General features: G+C 50.3%; 1 protein-coding gene across 6 annotated transcripts in view; it reads right to left on the bottom strand.

Moving 5' to 3' along the window:
- Hdgfl2 (HDGF like 2) overlaps positions 1–16,444 on the bottom strand; it is a 19,683-nt gene extending 3,239 nt beyond the window's left edge. For 2 of the 6 annotated variants that reach the window (XM_060371275.1, XM_021632918.2), the window contains exons 1-8: positions 16,255–16,443; positions 14,006–14,082; positions 13,781–13,919; positions 3,055–3,255; positions 1,086–1,199; positions 935–1,006; positions 216–381; positions 69–144 (exon numbers count right to left, since the gene is read on the bottom strand). In XM_060371275.1, the coding sequence (XP_060227258.1) occupies positions 69–144; positions 216–381; positions 935–1,006; positions 1,086–1,199; positions 3,055–3,255; positions 13,781–13,919; positions 14,006–14,082; positions 16,255–16,326 (917 nt within the window). In that variant the 5' untranslated portion in view covers positions 16,327–16,443. Of the gene's footprint in view, positions 1–68; positions 145–215; positions 382–934; positions 1,007–1,085; positions 1,200–3,054; positions 3,256–13,780; positions 13,920–14,005; positions 14,083–14,488; positions 14,683–16,254 lie in introns of those variants that run through there. The other 4 variants (XM_060371273.1, XM_060371274.1, XM_021632919.2 and 1 more) reach the window with 4 other exon arrangements.

Raw genomic sequence — 16,444 nt, 5'->3', positions numbered from 1 at the left:
TGGAGAGTCTCTCTGTCAGTGGGAAGCCCAGCACACCCTGCAGCCCTACATCACCGGCTGACACCCACCTGTCACTGCTAGAGGTGGACGGTGGCCGTTCTGGCTTGGGTCTCCGCCCTCGGGGCTTGGGGGGTGGCTTCTCAGCTGTGGAAAAGGAAGGGTGACCTTCTCTCCATGGCCTCCCAGGGCCGCACTGAGGCTGGCTCAGACCTTACCTGGCTTTCTGCCTCGAGGGGGTTTCTTGACAGACACATCTGAGTCTGAGGAGGAGGATGAGGAGGACGAGGAGGAGGACGGGGATGGCTGTGCCACAGCCACAGGCTCCTCCTTGGCCCCATCTGAGTCGGCTTTGGAGTCTGAATCCGAGGCTGACGGCACCTTCTGGGGACAGGCAGAGCCAGTGTGGTGCCAGGGCCCAAAATGGAAGAGGAGCACCGCACAGGGTGAGGGGGTGAGGGCAGAGGCAGCTGCAGTCCCCATGAGACATAGCTCTATGCCTCATCCACAGCAGAAACATGGGTCCTGGGGACCCTGGCTGCCTCTCAGGAAACAGGATCTCTCCATGGCAGGTGTACACTGCACAGGAGGCCCAAGCCTGATCTCCCCACCTACTGTCAAGCACACTCAGTACAACACTCAGTCCACATGACACACATGGCCACAGATATATGAACACACCTGTACATGTACGAGCAGCCTTGTAAACACAAGTTCTCACACCTCCACACGTATACACAACACCTGTGACCCTTTATGTCACAAAATCCCAGCACATAAGACTTGATTTTCCAATCCTAGTCATGGGGTCTTATGGGAGGAGCAGAGTGACCCATAGGCCCCAGGGTCCACACAGCTGGGTACCCACGCATTATTGCCACAGAAGGCCCCTCATGATGCCAGTGGCTGCTCAGGACCTGTGGCACAGCATCCTTACCTTCTTCTTACGTCCTCCCAGAGGACCCCGCCTTGGTGCCCGGGCCACTGTCTTCTTCTCTGGGGTAAAGTCCTGGGTAGAGAGACAGGAGTGTCAGAAGTATTGGCTGCCATGCCATGCCAGGCTGTCCCGAGGACTGCTGTCTATTCACCTGGTCGCTGGTCTTCTCTGACTCAGATGGGCTCTCTGAATCCTCTTCCGATGGGGACACACTGGCCTGATCCAGATCACTGGAGGCTTTCCGAGCTCGTTTAGAGACTGACATCTGCAAGGCAGGGCAAGGCTAAATCAGCAGCTGGACAGCCCTAGCTCCAGGTGGGACCCTCCTGTGTGGCCTTGACATGCAATCCTTGTGCCTTGATACTCCTTAATTCTGGGGTTGTGATGTGAGCCACACAAAACAGCAGGTCCCATTCCTAGGAGCTCCTATCCCTTGAGTTGTCAGAACCAGAGAAGGGAAGTGGGGGGTAGGTGGCAGGGGCTTGGAGAGGATAGGATCTGAAAAAGCTGGAACTTTCTGGAGACAGATGGTGAGGACTGTACCTCAGAATGCCTCATTTTATGTCATGAGCTCTTTACCAAAAAGAAAATCACAGGAAAAAAAAAAATATATATATATATATATCTGACTCCCAGCAGAACTGATAGGCTCCCAGCAGGAACTGTGGAGAGGCAGTGCAGCTCACTACGGCTGAGAGTACACATCGACACGGTCAAATAGTCTGTAAAGAACATGGGTGACAGCTCAGCAGCAAAAGCATCTAGCATGCAAGCCCGAGGACTTGTGTCTCATTCATTAGCACCCTCGTGGAAAAACCACATCATGGCTGGAGCAGTAGCTCCATGGTTAGAGTACTGGCTGTTCTCAGAGGTGTCACGGTTCCCAGCAGCAATATGGTGGCTCTCATCACTGTTAACTCTAGCCCTAGGACATTTGATGCCTCATCTCCACAGGCATGTGCACCCTCCCCCAAGGCACAAATACATATACATGATAAAAACAGATTTCAGAAAGGGGCCGGGGCTTGAGCAATGACTCAGCACTCAGGATCACTGGCTGCTCTCCCGAGGATCCAGGCTTGCTTCCCAGCACACACAAGACTGCTCACAACCATCAGGACTACAAAGCCAGGAGTGGTTGCATACTTTTTTTTTCTTCTTCTTCTTTTTTAAAGATTTATTTATTTACTATGTATACAATGTTCTGTCTGCATGGACACCTGCACGCCAGAAGAGGGCACCAGATCTCATCACAGATGGGTGTGAGCCACCATGTGGTTGCTGGGAATTGAACTCAGGACCTTTGGAAGAGCAGCCAGTGCTCTTAATCTCTGAGCCACCTCTCCAGCCCAAACACACTTTTAAATCCCAGCATCAGAAGGAAGAGGCAGGTGGATCTCCAGGAGTTTGGGGCTAGCCTGGTCTATATAGTGAGTTCCAGGACATCCAGGGGCTAGCTACACAGTGAGAAACTATCTTAAACAAACAAAACATTTACAACTCTGTCCCAGGAGATTTGATGCCATCTCTGGTTTGGGGCATCAGACATGACACAAATGAGGTGTGCAGACATACCTGTGGGTAAAACTCATGCAGAAAATAACACTCCCCACAAAAAAATAAAATAAAAACAAAAACAAAACAAAAAAAAGCAAACCTATATCTCTAATCCACAGACAAGGATCCCTAGGCTGGTTCACTGCCTGGGAGAACTGGGGAGCTCTCAGGTACAGGGAGAGACTGTCTCAAAGTACAAGATAGAAAGCAATTAAGGAAGATGGCCGATGCCAACCTCTGGCCTCTACACACAGGAACAGACATGTGTACATATCACACATTCACATAAAGATTAAAAATGTCATTGAGAGCCATATCCCCTGAAGGAATCAGCTTCAAGGTATCTGCATTTTACATCAATTTGTGTTAAAAATGAATACTGAGGCAGGCACCATGGTGTACACCCATGACCTCAGCACTCCAGAAGCTGAGGCAGGAGGATTAGAAATTTCAGGCCTAACTGGGCTATTATATAGTGAGACTCTGTCTCAAAACAAAACAAGAAAAACAATGGAGAGGGCAGGAGAAGGCAAGGGGCACGGAGGCTACCCCCCTTACCCTACCTTCAGGACTGGTGTCTTCCGCTTCGGGCCACTGTGGTCACTACTCTTGTCAGAGTCGGAGTCACTCTCAATCCTGTCACTGGTGGCTGTGGTGGTCACAGCTGTCACAGTCATGACCCCCCGGGCCTCTTCGTCCTTGTCCCCGTCGCTGCCACCAACCAGGTCAGCTTCAGGGGCCTCACTGTCAGAGGAGCTCACCGGCTGGGGTTGGGGCAACACAGGTGTCACCAAGGGGCCAGGACAGACTTCCTAGCTCCATGGTAACTGTGCAGACAACATCCATTGCTGGGAATCCAGGCTCAGGGTCTGGCTACCTCACTCCCGAGCCGGGGAACTGGGATGGAAGAATGGTGTAGGTGGTAGGCTGTAGAGGCAAGGGTTTTGTCTTTGTGCTTCACTTTCCATTTGAGCAAGGGGGAGGTCACAGCTTTGGCCTCGTGACACTGTTGCAGGTATCACAGAGCTGTCGTGTGAAGTCAGGGCAGTATGTAGACCACAGCAAGTGGGTTTTGTTTGTGTATGCTACTGGGGATTGCACACAGGGCTTCATGCATGCTAGGCAAGCACTCTCCCGTTGAGCTACAACCCTAGGCCTCTTTTTCCTTTCCATACTTTCCAAGCCCAGCTGGCCTAGGACACATTCTGTACAGCCTAGGCTGGCCTTGAAGCTGTGATGGGATGTCAGGTCTGCGTAAACAGGTCTGGCTTGGCTCTTTCAAGCTATCCTAGTATTCTGAAAAGAAAGCCAGCCCTGGGCACTGCTGAACTTGTCACCTATGAAGTAACTACAGCTTGGTCTCCTGTCCAAGGAGCGAAGACCTAGGGACAGGCGGATCAGGGACAGGCTCCTAAACAGTGACTACAAAAACAGAAAATACCCTCATAGTTGTGAAGACTGAGAAGTGAAGAATTTGTACAGAGGCCTCAGAAAGGCCTGTTAGAGGTTGACCAGGGTGGACAAGATGTAGCTTACAAGTGATATGAGGGACAGAGGGTTCTCACAGCAAAAGAAGAGGCTGGGATGGCCAGGGCATAGAAAGAGATGAACGCGACAGGGAAGAGACTGAGGATGACACTGTGACCAGCTTACACACCAATTTACTGAAGCCCTGAAACCATTGGGCATGTGGCACAAGAAATCTCTGGGTACAGGGAGGAAACGTGAGCCCGTCATGTTCAGCTCCCCCCCACTCATCCAATACAGACTATGAGGTGCCCACTATGATAATATGTAAAAGCCATGACAGTATTGGACCTCCCTCAGCACAGTCACATCTAGGCCTTATCTCTGTCATTCCACATTAACTGCTGCCTGAGGGTAGTGTGTGTGGTTGAAAGCAATTCTTTCTTTAAAGAAAGAATTGTTCTTTCTTTAAGGACCATGTCTAGAAAAACCCTCAAACTTCCATCAAGTAAGGAGTGAGAAAGATGTTGTATAGGTGGAGACAGAGAGCATGGCTGCAGGTGGGACTGCACGGGCCTAAAATCCCAGTGTGTGGCAAGTGAGGGCAGAGACTTGAGGCCTTTCCAGGCTATCCTGTAGTTTTAGGCCAGCCTGGGCTTCATAGGATGATGGGCCTGCAGTGTGGGCCTCTGGATGAAAAAACAATAGTCCCAAGGTGAGTCATGGTGCCACCGTGTTGTGGGGTGAAGGGTGCAGCAGTCATGCTGTGGTGAAAGCTGTACCAGCTGCAAATACACCAACACTGTTAAACTGTTAAACAGAAACTGTGGAGTGTACAGTTTACCTGATGCTTTAGGGGTGGCCAAATGTTGCTCTCCTGGTATCCCCTGTGGGACTGCAGGCCTGCACCCCAGGCCCCAGGTGTAGCTCTGACCATCTTTGTTTTGACACGGGGTCTCTCTGTGTAGCACTGGCTGTCCTGGAATTCACTATGTAGACCAGGCTGGCCTCGAACTCAGAGATCCCTCTGCCTGTTTCCAGAGTGCTGATCATTCTTATAGACTCAAGAATCTAGTAGTTAAGGTCAGGAAGATGCCTCAGCTGGTAAAGGCATTTGCTGTCAAGCCTTAGATGCACAAGGTGGAGAGAGAGAACCAACACAAGCTGTCACCTGACCTCGAGAGGTGCTCTGGCACCCAGCCCCCACCCCCAATACATTCTGTTGATGTGGGGGGAAAAAAGTCAGGTGGCGGTCGTGCAAACATTTAACCCCAGCACTCAGGAGGCAGAGGCAGGCAATCTCTGAGTTCCAGGCCAGTCTGGTCTACAGAGTTAGTTCCAGGATAGCCAGGACTACACAGAGAAACACTATCTTGAAAAAACAAGCAATAATAACAAAAGACCAAAATGAACTTGGGGAGAAAAGGGCTTATTTTCTCGTATAGCTAATGTAGACCAGGCTTCCCTGGTTCATCATCCAGGGAAGTCAGGGCAGAAACTCAAGCCAGGAACCCGAAGGCAGGGGGTGATCAGAGGCCACAGATGGGTGCTACTTCCTGGCTTGTTCCCTAGAACTTGCTCAGCCTGCTTTCTTACAGAACCCAGGGCCACTAAGCCAGTGGGTGGTCCTACCACATCTCATCACTGAGGAGAATACTATAAAGGTGTGCACACAGGCTAATCTGGTGAGGAACATTTTCTCAATGGAGGTCGGCTCCTCTTCCCAAGTGACTCTGGCTTGTGTCAAGCTGACATAAAACCACCCAGCACAATTGACCTCTTGTTAACCTGATGCAAGAACACACAACTATTGAACTTTTTTCTTTCCCTCTAATACATTAATATTAACATCACAATATAAAACATAAACAACTTTACAAGTCTCAGGTTTTAAAAAGTCAAATACCTCAAAAGTTAGCCTTAGCAGGGTACGATTCCAGAGTCTGTAAGTCCAGCCTCAGGGGCAGCTGCACCTCCATGTTGTTTGTTCTGAGACAGGGTTTCTCTGTGTAGCCCTGGCTGGCCTGGAACACTATAAAGACCAGGCTGGCTCGGAACTCACAGAGCTCTGCATCCTGGGTGCTAAGATTAAAGGTAGAAGCAACTGCTGGGAGCAGTGGTGGCACAAACACTTTTAATCCCAGCACTCAGGAGGCAGAGGCAAATGGATCTCTGTGAGTTCTAGGCCAGCCTGGTCTACAGAGTGAGTTTCAGGACAGCTAGGGCTATGTAGAGAAACCCTGTCTCAAAAAACAAAAACAAAAATGAGTAACCAGGTCTGGCTAGGTGCACCTTTGTGAGTTTGAGGCTAGTCTTGTCTACATAGCAAATTCTAAGAGACCCAGAGCTTCATAGTGAGACCCCACTTCCAAAACAAACAAATAACTCAACAACAAAAATGTTCAGTCTCTTTCAAAATATCCAAAGTCCCTCAACTGCGAAAATAAATAAACTGAAATAAGATAAAAGTATGTTCCTTTTTTTTTTTTTTTCGGTTTTTTGAAACAGGGTTACTCTGTGTAGCCTTGGCTGTCCCTGACTCACTTTGTAGACCAGGCCGGCCTCAAACTCATAGAGATCCACCTTCCTCTAACTCCTTGAGTGCTTGGATTACAGGCTGTAAATTACATTCTTTCTTATTCCAGGAGGGAAGAAGCAGGACAGCCATGGTGAGAGCAAAGCAAAACCCACATCTAGCAGCACACAGCTCAACGGTGACTCAGAGACTCTCAGACTCCAAAGGCCTTGGCAGTGACTTCCCTGGTTCTGTCATCTGAAGCACACACAGTTTATCTCCTATGCCCAGCACACCTGCTGTTGTCCTTGGTCATCCTATGCCACAGGTATCTCCAAAATACTGGGCTAACTGCAACCAGGCTGCACACTCACCAGTGGCCTTTCTTAGTACTAAGTCTCAGATGCTCTCCAAGACCTCTTCAACCTTTAAAACCAGCACCACTCTAACCAATGACTACATTTGGCTGCTGGCATTAGATGTAGGCTTGGTCCCCTTTGAACTACGGCCTCTGTGTGTTAACCCTGAAAAATTACTTCCCAGATTTTGCTTCAGCAATGCTAGTCTCCATCACTGATGATTCTTCAGCCCCAGATGACCAGCACTGACTGTCCCAGCAAAGGTTTGTTTCCCTTTCGTGGAATAGCCCAATAGAATCCCTAAAGTACTCTGAACACTTCCCTTTGAAACTGTAGAAGCCAGGCTTCCAGAGAACAGCCCACTGAGCTCTGAGCCTCAATGAATTTCTCAGTCCAAAGTTCAACACCCATCACAATCTTCCCTAAAATATATGGTCCTGTCTGTCATCAATACCCCACTCCAGAGCAGAATGTGTCCTCCATCATGTGCACTGCTTTCAATATTTTTATCTTCCAGGCTTCCAGAGAACAGCCCACTGAGCTCTGAGCCTCAATGAAGTTCTCAGTCCAAAGTTCAACCCCCATCACAATCTTCTCTAAAATATAAGGTCCTGTCTGTCATCAATACTCCACCCCTGATACCAAGGTGTTTGTGCCTGAGTGAAGCACAAACTCACACTGAAGTATGGAAACACAAGCCAGACTCATCACCCAGCATGTGGGAGGCAAACAGGAGGATCAGCACTTTGAAGTTACCTTTGGCTACAAAGGGAGTTTGAGGCTAGCCTGGGCTATGTGAGATCCTATCTCAAAAGCAATGAAAGGAAGAAAGGGAGGGAGGAAGGGTAGGAGGAGGATGGGCAGCATGGCTGGCAGAGGCCCTCCAGCCTCCTTTATAAAGTCCATCCTTCCTGGGGGGCTGAGTTCTCTGACACCCTAGCCCAGGCTCATGACCCCACCAAATCAAAACCTGGTGCTGGACCTGCCCAGCCTTTCCATGCAGAGGACATTTGTCTTCATAATGCCAGTGTAGCCAAAAAGCTGTGACACAGCCCTGCCTGACCATTTTGAACTGTGTGATACTTATGTAGGGTGAACCCTAAACCAAACATACTGAGAGGGAAAAATGATGGCCTGTGTGGACTATGAGATACTGACTTCTCCACAGTGAGCACAGGGCCCTGACTCTGTTTTCCCATTTTCTCTCATCCTCAAGAAATGACAGTATGGGTCTCATTTTCCCAGGAAGACAATGCCAAGTGGCTCTCATGGAAGAACAGGGCAATATCACACCATGGAGAACCACTGCTGCTCACTGATGACACAGCATGGGGCATCCTGATCTTTCAGGTCATGGGCACAGGCAGAGAGGTCATGTATCACTTACATAACTCAGCAGGTGAGCAAAGAGACCTACAGCACAGGCACAGGCTCACTGTGGCCTTGAAGCCTGGGCAATGGACAGATGCGATGGTGGGATGGGGGGAGGAGAAGCATTTGTTGTGCAAGTGTGAGGCCTGGAGTTCAAACCCTCAGAACCATCATGAAAGCTAAATGTGCGATGTGCAGCTGTAATCAAGGCACTCCCACTGAGACAGGAGAATCTCTGGGAGCTGGCAGACAGGCTGGCCTACACAGAACAAGAGACCATGCTTCAAGTAACGTAGAAGAGGACTGACACAGAGGCTGTCCTCTCACCTCCACATTTACACAATGGCATGCTCATGCCACAAGACCCTTTCTCCAATACAACAGGACACTAACAATATTGTTCCTCGCAGCTGAGCATCATGGCACATAACTGTCATCCTAGTACACAGGAGTCTGGGGCAGGAGAATATTGAGTTTCAGGCCAGCTTGGGCTACATAGTAAGACCTTGTTCCAAAAATTCAAAAATAAAAATAGACAGTGTTGAGTGTCTGTGTGGATGATCTAAGAAGGGACCACAGCAGTCCAGCCCAGCTCTGTGTCCAGAAGGGTCCTGTGAAAGCTAGTTTTATGTCAACTCAAAAGGAAGGAATCTCAACTAAGAAAAAAACTCTAGGGGCCTGGCGAGATGGTTCAGTGGTTAAGAGCACTGGCTGCTCTTCCAGAGGACCCAGGTTCAATTCCTAGCACCTACATCACAACTGTCTGTAATTCCTGCTCCAGGGGATCTGATACCCTCACATAGACATACATGGAAGCAAAACACCAATGCATTATGAAATAAAAATAAATAAAATTTAAAGATTTTTTAGAAAAGAAAGAAAACGACTCCATAAGATTGGGTTGTAGGCAAGCCTGTAGCACATTTTCTTTTTTAGTGATTGATGTGAGATGGCCCAGCCCCCTATGGGTGGTGCCACCCCTGGCTTTGTCCTGGGTGCAGTGAGAAAGCAGGGTGAGCAAGCCATTAAGCAACACCCCTCCATGGCCTCTGCATCAACTCCTGCCTTGAGTTCCTTTCCTGACTTCCTGGGTGATGAGCTGCAAGCTGAAGTAAACCCTGTCCTCTCCAACTTCATTTTGGTCATGGTTTTTTATCACAGCAATAGAAACTCTAAGTAAGACAAGTTGGTATCAGGGGTGGGGTACTGATGACAGACAGGACCATATATTTTAGGGAAGAGTGTGATGGGGGTTGAACTTTGGACTGAGAACTTCATTGAGGCTCAGAGCTCAGTGGGCTGTTCTCTGGAAGCCTGGAAGATAAAAATATTGAAAGCAGTGCAGATGATGGAGGACACATTCTGCTCTGGCCTCCTCTGCATGTACATACATCAAACATAAACAACACCCTCAAAAAGCTGGAGGTCTGTCAGTATAGACCAACCACCAGAATCCCTGCTGAGTAAGCAAAGCTCAGAATGAACACTGAAGAAAGCTGGGGCTGGAGAAACTGGCTGTTCCTGCAGAGAACCTCGGTTCAGCCCCAGCACTTGGCCCAGTACTGCTGCCTGGGACTGGCCCCTTTGTTCTGTGCTCTCACTGGACCTGAATTGGGCATGCCAGACTTCAACATACAACACTAGTGAGTTTGTGGACCGGTACATGCCATGGAATGCTCTGTGAGCAAACATATCATTGTGCCAAGGACCATGTGTGCATCCAGATGAATGTGGCTGAGGTTGACAAGGACACAGGGAGGTTTAATAGTTTAAAACTTATGTTATCTGCAGGGCCAATCACAGGACAGGTGAGTCAGACCTATCCTCTGACTAAGGCTGATGGAATGTTCTCATTTGTCACAAAGAAAAGTAAGAAACTAAAAAATCCCTAGCCTTCACATGCTGCCTAGTAACTCCAGCCCCAGGTTGTCTGGCAGCCTTTTTGCCCTCCTCAGGCAAAAGGCACACACACACACTTATGTACATGCACTTATGTACATGCAGGCAAAACATTCACACACATAAGATAAAAACAAACACTTCCTAAAAAAAGAAAAGAAAGCTTTGTGTGGTTTTCTGTGAAGGAGAAAGGCCCTGCAGCAGGGCTATCTGGGAAAGAAAACACAAAGTAACCAGGAAAGGCAGCAGGCCCGCTCTTTGCAGAACAATGCTCTTTCTGAATATGAAGTCTGGATTCCTATCTGACATGGAATTAAGCTAAAATTTTTAGGGAAGAGAGACAGCTCAGTTGTAGCTGGTCTTTGTTACTTTGTGGGTTTTTCTTTTTCCCATCCTTTATCCTCCCATCTCACCCCAGTTTTACCCTCATCACTAGATAGGAGAGAAAGAAGGATAGAGAGATGGAGATCTCTGAATCTAATTTCTTTCTTCTAGTTTCTTCTTTGAGCACGACTACTAACAAACTTTAACTAACACCCTGAACAACCACCAACCCCTGCCTACCAGGGCAATAGCATTTATTAATTAGTTAATTAATTTTTTGTCCACGAGGGCTCAGTTTTCATGCTTACCAGAAGAGGGCATCAGATCCCATTACAGATGGTTGTGAGCCACCATGTGGCTGCTGGCAATTGAACTTAGGACCTCTGGAAGAGAGCCATCTCTCCAGCCTGCCCTAGGATTTATGTACCCAAAGAAAAGTTCCCAGAATTCTAAACATCACACATCTGAGCTGGAAATAGCACGCCTATACTAGAGCATGGAGTAAATCATAGTCAGCTTCTGCAAAGCAGGCCTATATCCCCACACCTGGGATTAAAACAGAAACATATTCTAACATTTCTGTTTTAGCCACCGCTGGGCAGTGGTGGTGCACATCTTTAATCCCAGCACTGGGGAGGTAGAGGCAGGTGGATCTTTGTGAGTTCGAGGCTAGCCTAGTCTACAGAGTGAGTTCCAAGACAGCCAGGGCCACAGGGAAACTCTGTCTTGAAAAACAAAACAAAACAAAACAAAACATATTCCTGTGTTTTTTAAAGAAACCAAGATTCTAAAATTATCACTATACTGTTTCCCATAAAATTATGCTTCTGAAGGTCTGTGTACACACTGTCCTTTCACAAGCATCTATCAGGACAATGCCTGGAAGGGCCTAGGGTGGTCCAGGATTCCTTCCTTTTTGTTTAATCACCGTGGACAGCCCAGGCTAATCCGATACTTACTCTGTAACCCAAGAGAGCCTCCTGCCTCAGCATCTCTGAGTGCTGGCATGACAGGCCTGCAGAACCAGGAATCCACATCTACCCATGTACCCCTTGAGGGCACACCTGGGTCACAGAACCACAGGACTCTCAGAGCTTCCAGCCACTCTATCTCAGAGGCACATGGAGGGATGGCTGGTCCCAGTACTTGATGTTTGAGTCTCATTTCCTCGAGGACGGGCATCTGTCTGCATGCTGTCCATAAGCCATGGGTGTCCAATAAATAGTAAATACAGTCATGAATCACCAGCAGGCAAAGGGCTCAGGATGTGTAACCAGAGAGCTCACAAACCAATGCCAGGAGAGATCATGACACGATCGTCTTCAAGATCCCCTGCCCAAGCAGAGCCCAGGACAGACACACAAGGAGTCACTCCGCTCTCTATACACAGTACAGACAACACAAGTAAAACGTCACTGGCACAGAGCACATGTCCCCACCCCCTCAACAGTGATGGCCAAACCAAACCAGAAGTGCTCAGGAGACTCCTCCTGTGCGAGCCCCACATCTCTGACTGTGTATTCCTTGAGGCCAGGAATGGATCCAACTTAGGGCCTGATCCTGGTCTCATAGGTGTCAACACAACCATGTCTGCTGCTCCCTGGGAAGACTCCCTTCAGCATGAGCCAGTTAGGGAAGGAAAAGCACTCAGACCAATTCAAAACCTCAAGATCCAACCACAAGCACATTTTATGAGAAGACCAGTTTCTAGCAGCAAAGCTAGGGCCGGGACAGACTCCGATCAACTCCTGCTTTGCTCACCATCTGCAAACCCAGTGGCCTACCTTCACCAACAGTGAGTTTGGGTTGTTGTGATCGCTCCCTTTGGCCACCTTCCAACTAGACGACCATTCACCCCAAGCTGACGCTACCCTGCCATTTCTCATGAAAACCTCCAGACCAGGGACTGAGGCCATGGCTCAGCCAGCAAAGCACCTGCTGTACAAGCTAAAGCAGCAGGATTCAAGTTCCTGGCATCCCCAGACATGGCAGGCAGCCCATTTGTGAACCCAAGTGCACAGGACACAAACAGGGGATCCCTGGAGCTAATTCAGCCAACTAAGTGAGCTAAGGGCTCATGAGAAACCTTGAGTAGCTCAATATGTAAGATGGAGAGTGATCAAGGAAGACTGTCAACTCCAGCTCGCATGGATATCCGCACACACAAACCACACACATGCAAAGAAACACCTGCTCCCCACGCACCACCAAAGCAGCAGTAACAGCAGAGTGAAGGACGAGCTAGCCCAACACTCTCTGCCCTCATTTTACTCCAGAGCACCCACATAGGCACCCCTCGCAGTGTTCCACAGTGGCTTTCTATTGGTTTCAACTTCTAATTTTGTTTTATGTTAATTAATTTATTTATTTAGTGGTTTATCAAGACAGAGTTTCTGAGTTAGTAATAGCCCTGGATGTTCTGGAGCTCGCTACATAGACCAGGCTGACCCTAAACTCACAGAGATCCACCTGCCACCACCTGGCTTAACCACCACCTCTTTCTGTAAAGCTAATTTTTTTTTTTTTTAAAGATTTATTTATTTATTATGTATACAGTATTCTGCCTGAATATATGCGTGTGAGCCAGAAGAGGCACCAAATCTCATCGTAGATGGTTGTGAGCCACCATGTGGTTGCCGGGAATTGAACTCAGGACCTCTGGAAGAGCAACCAGTGCTCTTAACCTCTGAGCCATCTCTCCAGCCCCTGTAAAGCTAATTTTAAGCTTTACAAAGTATACTTGCTTAGTGCAGGTGTGTGGAGGGAAGAGAATAGTGCACAGGAGACAGCTCCTTTCCTACCATGTGGGGACTGGGGTTGGAACCCATGTCACCAGGCTTGCTGGGCAAGCAGCTGCTGAGTCTCACCAGCCCTTCACTTCAACTTTCCTAAATTCTTCCTCCCTCCAGAAATTGCCAGAGAGACCTCCCCTGAGATACCATCTCTTTGACTCCTGGCATTATTTTTCTTCCCTGACCAGGAGCTCTCACCTTCACAAACAACTGCTTACTCTACCCAATCCACAGTCGAAAGTCCAGGGACAGAGGAGGGCGCTAGCCAAAGAAAGCTTTTCATTTTGGAGAAGCATCTACCAGACCTGAAATACCCTGCTCTGAATCCGGCCTCATCCTTAGATGGTGATCCCCACGCAGGCTTCACAGGTGGTATCCAGAGACAGCAGTGGTAATAACCTGAGGAGCCCCTGGAGGGGAGTGAGCAGGCCTACAATGCTGCTGAGCGCTCTACCCCGAGACACGACCCACAGCATCACAACGATTCAGGGGAAAAGAAACCAGCTTGGAGGCCCCGCCCCAGGGACCTACGCCCACTGCCCATTCACACCCAGGCACTCACCGGAGGTGCACTGTAGCTGGCGTGGGGGTTGTTCTGGATCTCCCAGAGACCCTCATTGAAGCCTTTCCTCTTGTTGGGCTTCCCGTACTTGTCCTTGCACTTGTCATAGGGAAACAGATCCTTGGGTCCCAGGAAGGCCCTGGAGAAAGTTCCCAGTGAGACAGGCTACCCTGGCAAAGAAGCCAGTCAGTGGGTGGACCCTGAGAACCTAGAGGGGACACTTACGTCTCATGTGTTCCAAAGAAGAAGATGGGGTACTTGTTGGGTGGTGGCTTCACGGCACCATCAGCAATGTCATCAATCTGCAGTGAGAGGCAGGCTGGTCAGGGGGCTTCAGCTGAGAGCCAGGAGGCAGCTTTAATCCAGGCCCAGGAAACCATCCAGTTACTTGGTGGGAAAACACACCCTGGGGGAGACACAGAATCTTCCAAACAGAAGTCTGAAGATCTGAACTCAGGCTCATTTGGCAGTAAAAAAATTTTCATTTTAGACAATTTCACTATACAGCCTTGGCTGTCCTCCAACTATGTACACCAAGCAGGCCTGGGACTTATCTCTGCCTCCTAAGCAGTAGGCACTGGGACTGAAGGTGTGCACCACCATGCTTGGCTATGAAACCTCTTGTGTGCACCCTTGATGGCCTGTCTCCCACCCACAGTGATTCCCTCTAACCAAGAAGAAGGCTGGGACCCCACACAAGTACTTAACCTGAGCCAGGCCCAGTATGGCTCCCTGCAGTCCCCAGGCTCAGCTTTTCCCCACTCCTAAGACTTGCCCAGGACCATGCCTCTTGCAAAAATGCCTGGTCTGCTGTTGCCCCAGAGGTAAAGCTGCCAGCGCCAAGAATGCACAGGATTTGGAGGTGGGCTGCAGGAGCCAGGCCCAGAGCATCCCGGAAGTCCCACCCTCTTTATGTAAGCCCATGGGCTCCGGCAGCTGTCAGTCACCTTTCCACAGGACGCTAGCAGCCCCTTCCCTTCCAATCAGGTGCTTGGAAATGTTCTCTCTGTGCTGAAGAAGGCTGAGAAGGGGGAGGGGACAAGAGCTTCCCAGAGAGCTGAGGTAGTTGGGGGAGGGCAGTGGCCACTGCGTGTAAAGTTTTGCCTCTCAGTCTCCACACTCACAATGGGATTCCCAGGTTTACCACCCACCTCACCAACTGCTGGGAGACTGCGGGGTCCTCCCTGGCCTGCCCCCCAGCAGCACCCCTCACTTCTCTTTGGTCTTACTAGTTCATTCTCTGGTGGCAGGATGCAGGATACCAGATGTACAAGCATCCTCGAGCCCACCTTGCTGTGGACTGCCACTCCCGCACCTCAGGAAGGCAACAGCCTCTCTGGTCCTGATCCCTAGGAGTCACCTCCTAGGCTGGTTCCTATTCAGCTTGCTCTCTGGCGATTCCCTGCTATCTGGCCTTCCACCCCCAGCCCCCCACACAGATACAGTCAACCTAGGCCTCTGCACTAAGACCTGGAGGCAACAAAACTCGGTCTCTATGCAACTGAACGCCAGCCACCATCTGCAAAACAAAAATTCCTTCAAGCCCGCCCCATAGATGCAGGACAACTTCAGCCCTGGTGTACCTTCTGTCCTAGTGCTGGAAGCAACAGAAACCTTTGGGTCCCCGTTTATGTGCTGACTCTTGCCAGGACCAGAATTCTATCACCTACACACCCCAGGCTCCAAACATCTACACTCCGATTCCAGCTTCCCCAACAGGAAACGCTAAGGCCCCCTTTCCCCAGCCTGAAGCTGCCTGTTCCCAGGTGAACCCACTGAGTCCCTTTAAGGGCCTGACTCCAAGAGAAGCCTTTTTCCAACCCTTGCCCTCAATCTATCTCCATAACCTAAATGGAGACGGGGTAATTTTCTCTGGGGCTGCATCCTGCTCCTTTAGCCATCACGCACAGCCTAATTCCTGAAAGACAGACTCTTCCCATCATCTGACCCGTCCACTCCAATCCCAAAGTGCCCATGCATCCCTTGGGCCCCACTACACCCCTCAGGCTCCACGATCCTGGAATCCCCTAAATGCACTTCTGAACTCTGGTACATTGGTCTCTCAGGCGCTGGACCCGCGACCCAGAGATTCAGGTCTCCGAGGAGGTCAAGGATAGCATCACAGCCATTGCCCTGCAGGACTGTGGGTCTCAGAGGCTCAGGACCTCACCATGCAGGTCACACTGCGATACCACAGCCGAGGGACCGTGGGTCTCAGGGCCGGGCGCCGGAACCCCAGAACACAAGTCCCTCAGACCAGTGACCTCCCCCAAGACCCTCCAGACCCCAGGCACTGTGGTCCCTGAGGAAGGAGACTCCTCAGTTCCCAGAGAACCACAATGCCCCGCCTGAGCCCGCAGCCCCAACCTCTCCTCAGCCTCCCCTCGACCTCCATTCCAGCCTCCCCGCGCGCGCCCGCGGCCCCTCCGCTCCGGGCGGCCAACTCCGCCGGGCCCGTCCCCGCGCGGCCTCACCCGGGCCGGCCAGTGCGGGTAGCCCTTCATCTTGGCGAACACCAAGTCCCCCGGCTTGAAGGCGTGCGGCATGCTGTCGGCGGAGGCCCAGGCCGCGGGAAGCAGCAACGGCGGCGGTGGGAGGCGAAGCCGGAGGCGGGAGTCGGACGCCTGAGGGGCGGAGGCGTCCGCACGGGCCGCCGGCCGGCGC

The sequence above is a fragment of the Meriones unguiculatus genome, chromosome 17 (assembly GCF_030254825.1).
Source record: "Meriones unguiculatus strain TT.TT164.6M chromosome 17, Bangor_MerUng_6.1, whole genome shotgun sequence".
NCBI classification, from domain to species: Eukaryota; Metazoa; Chordata; class Mammalia; order Rodentia; family Muridae; genus Meriones; species Meriones unguiculatus.
Note: the sequence above shows the minus strand (reverse complement) of the source record. Positions and strands in the feature narration are given on the sequence as shown.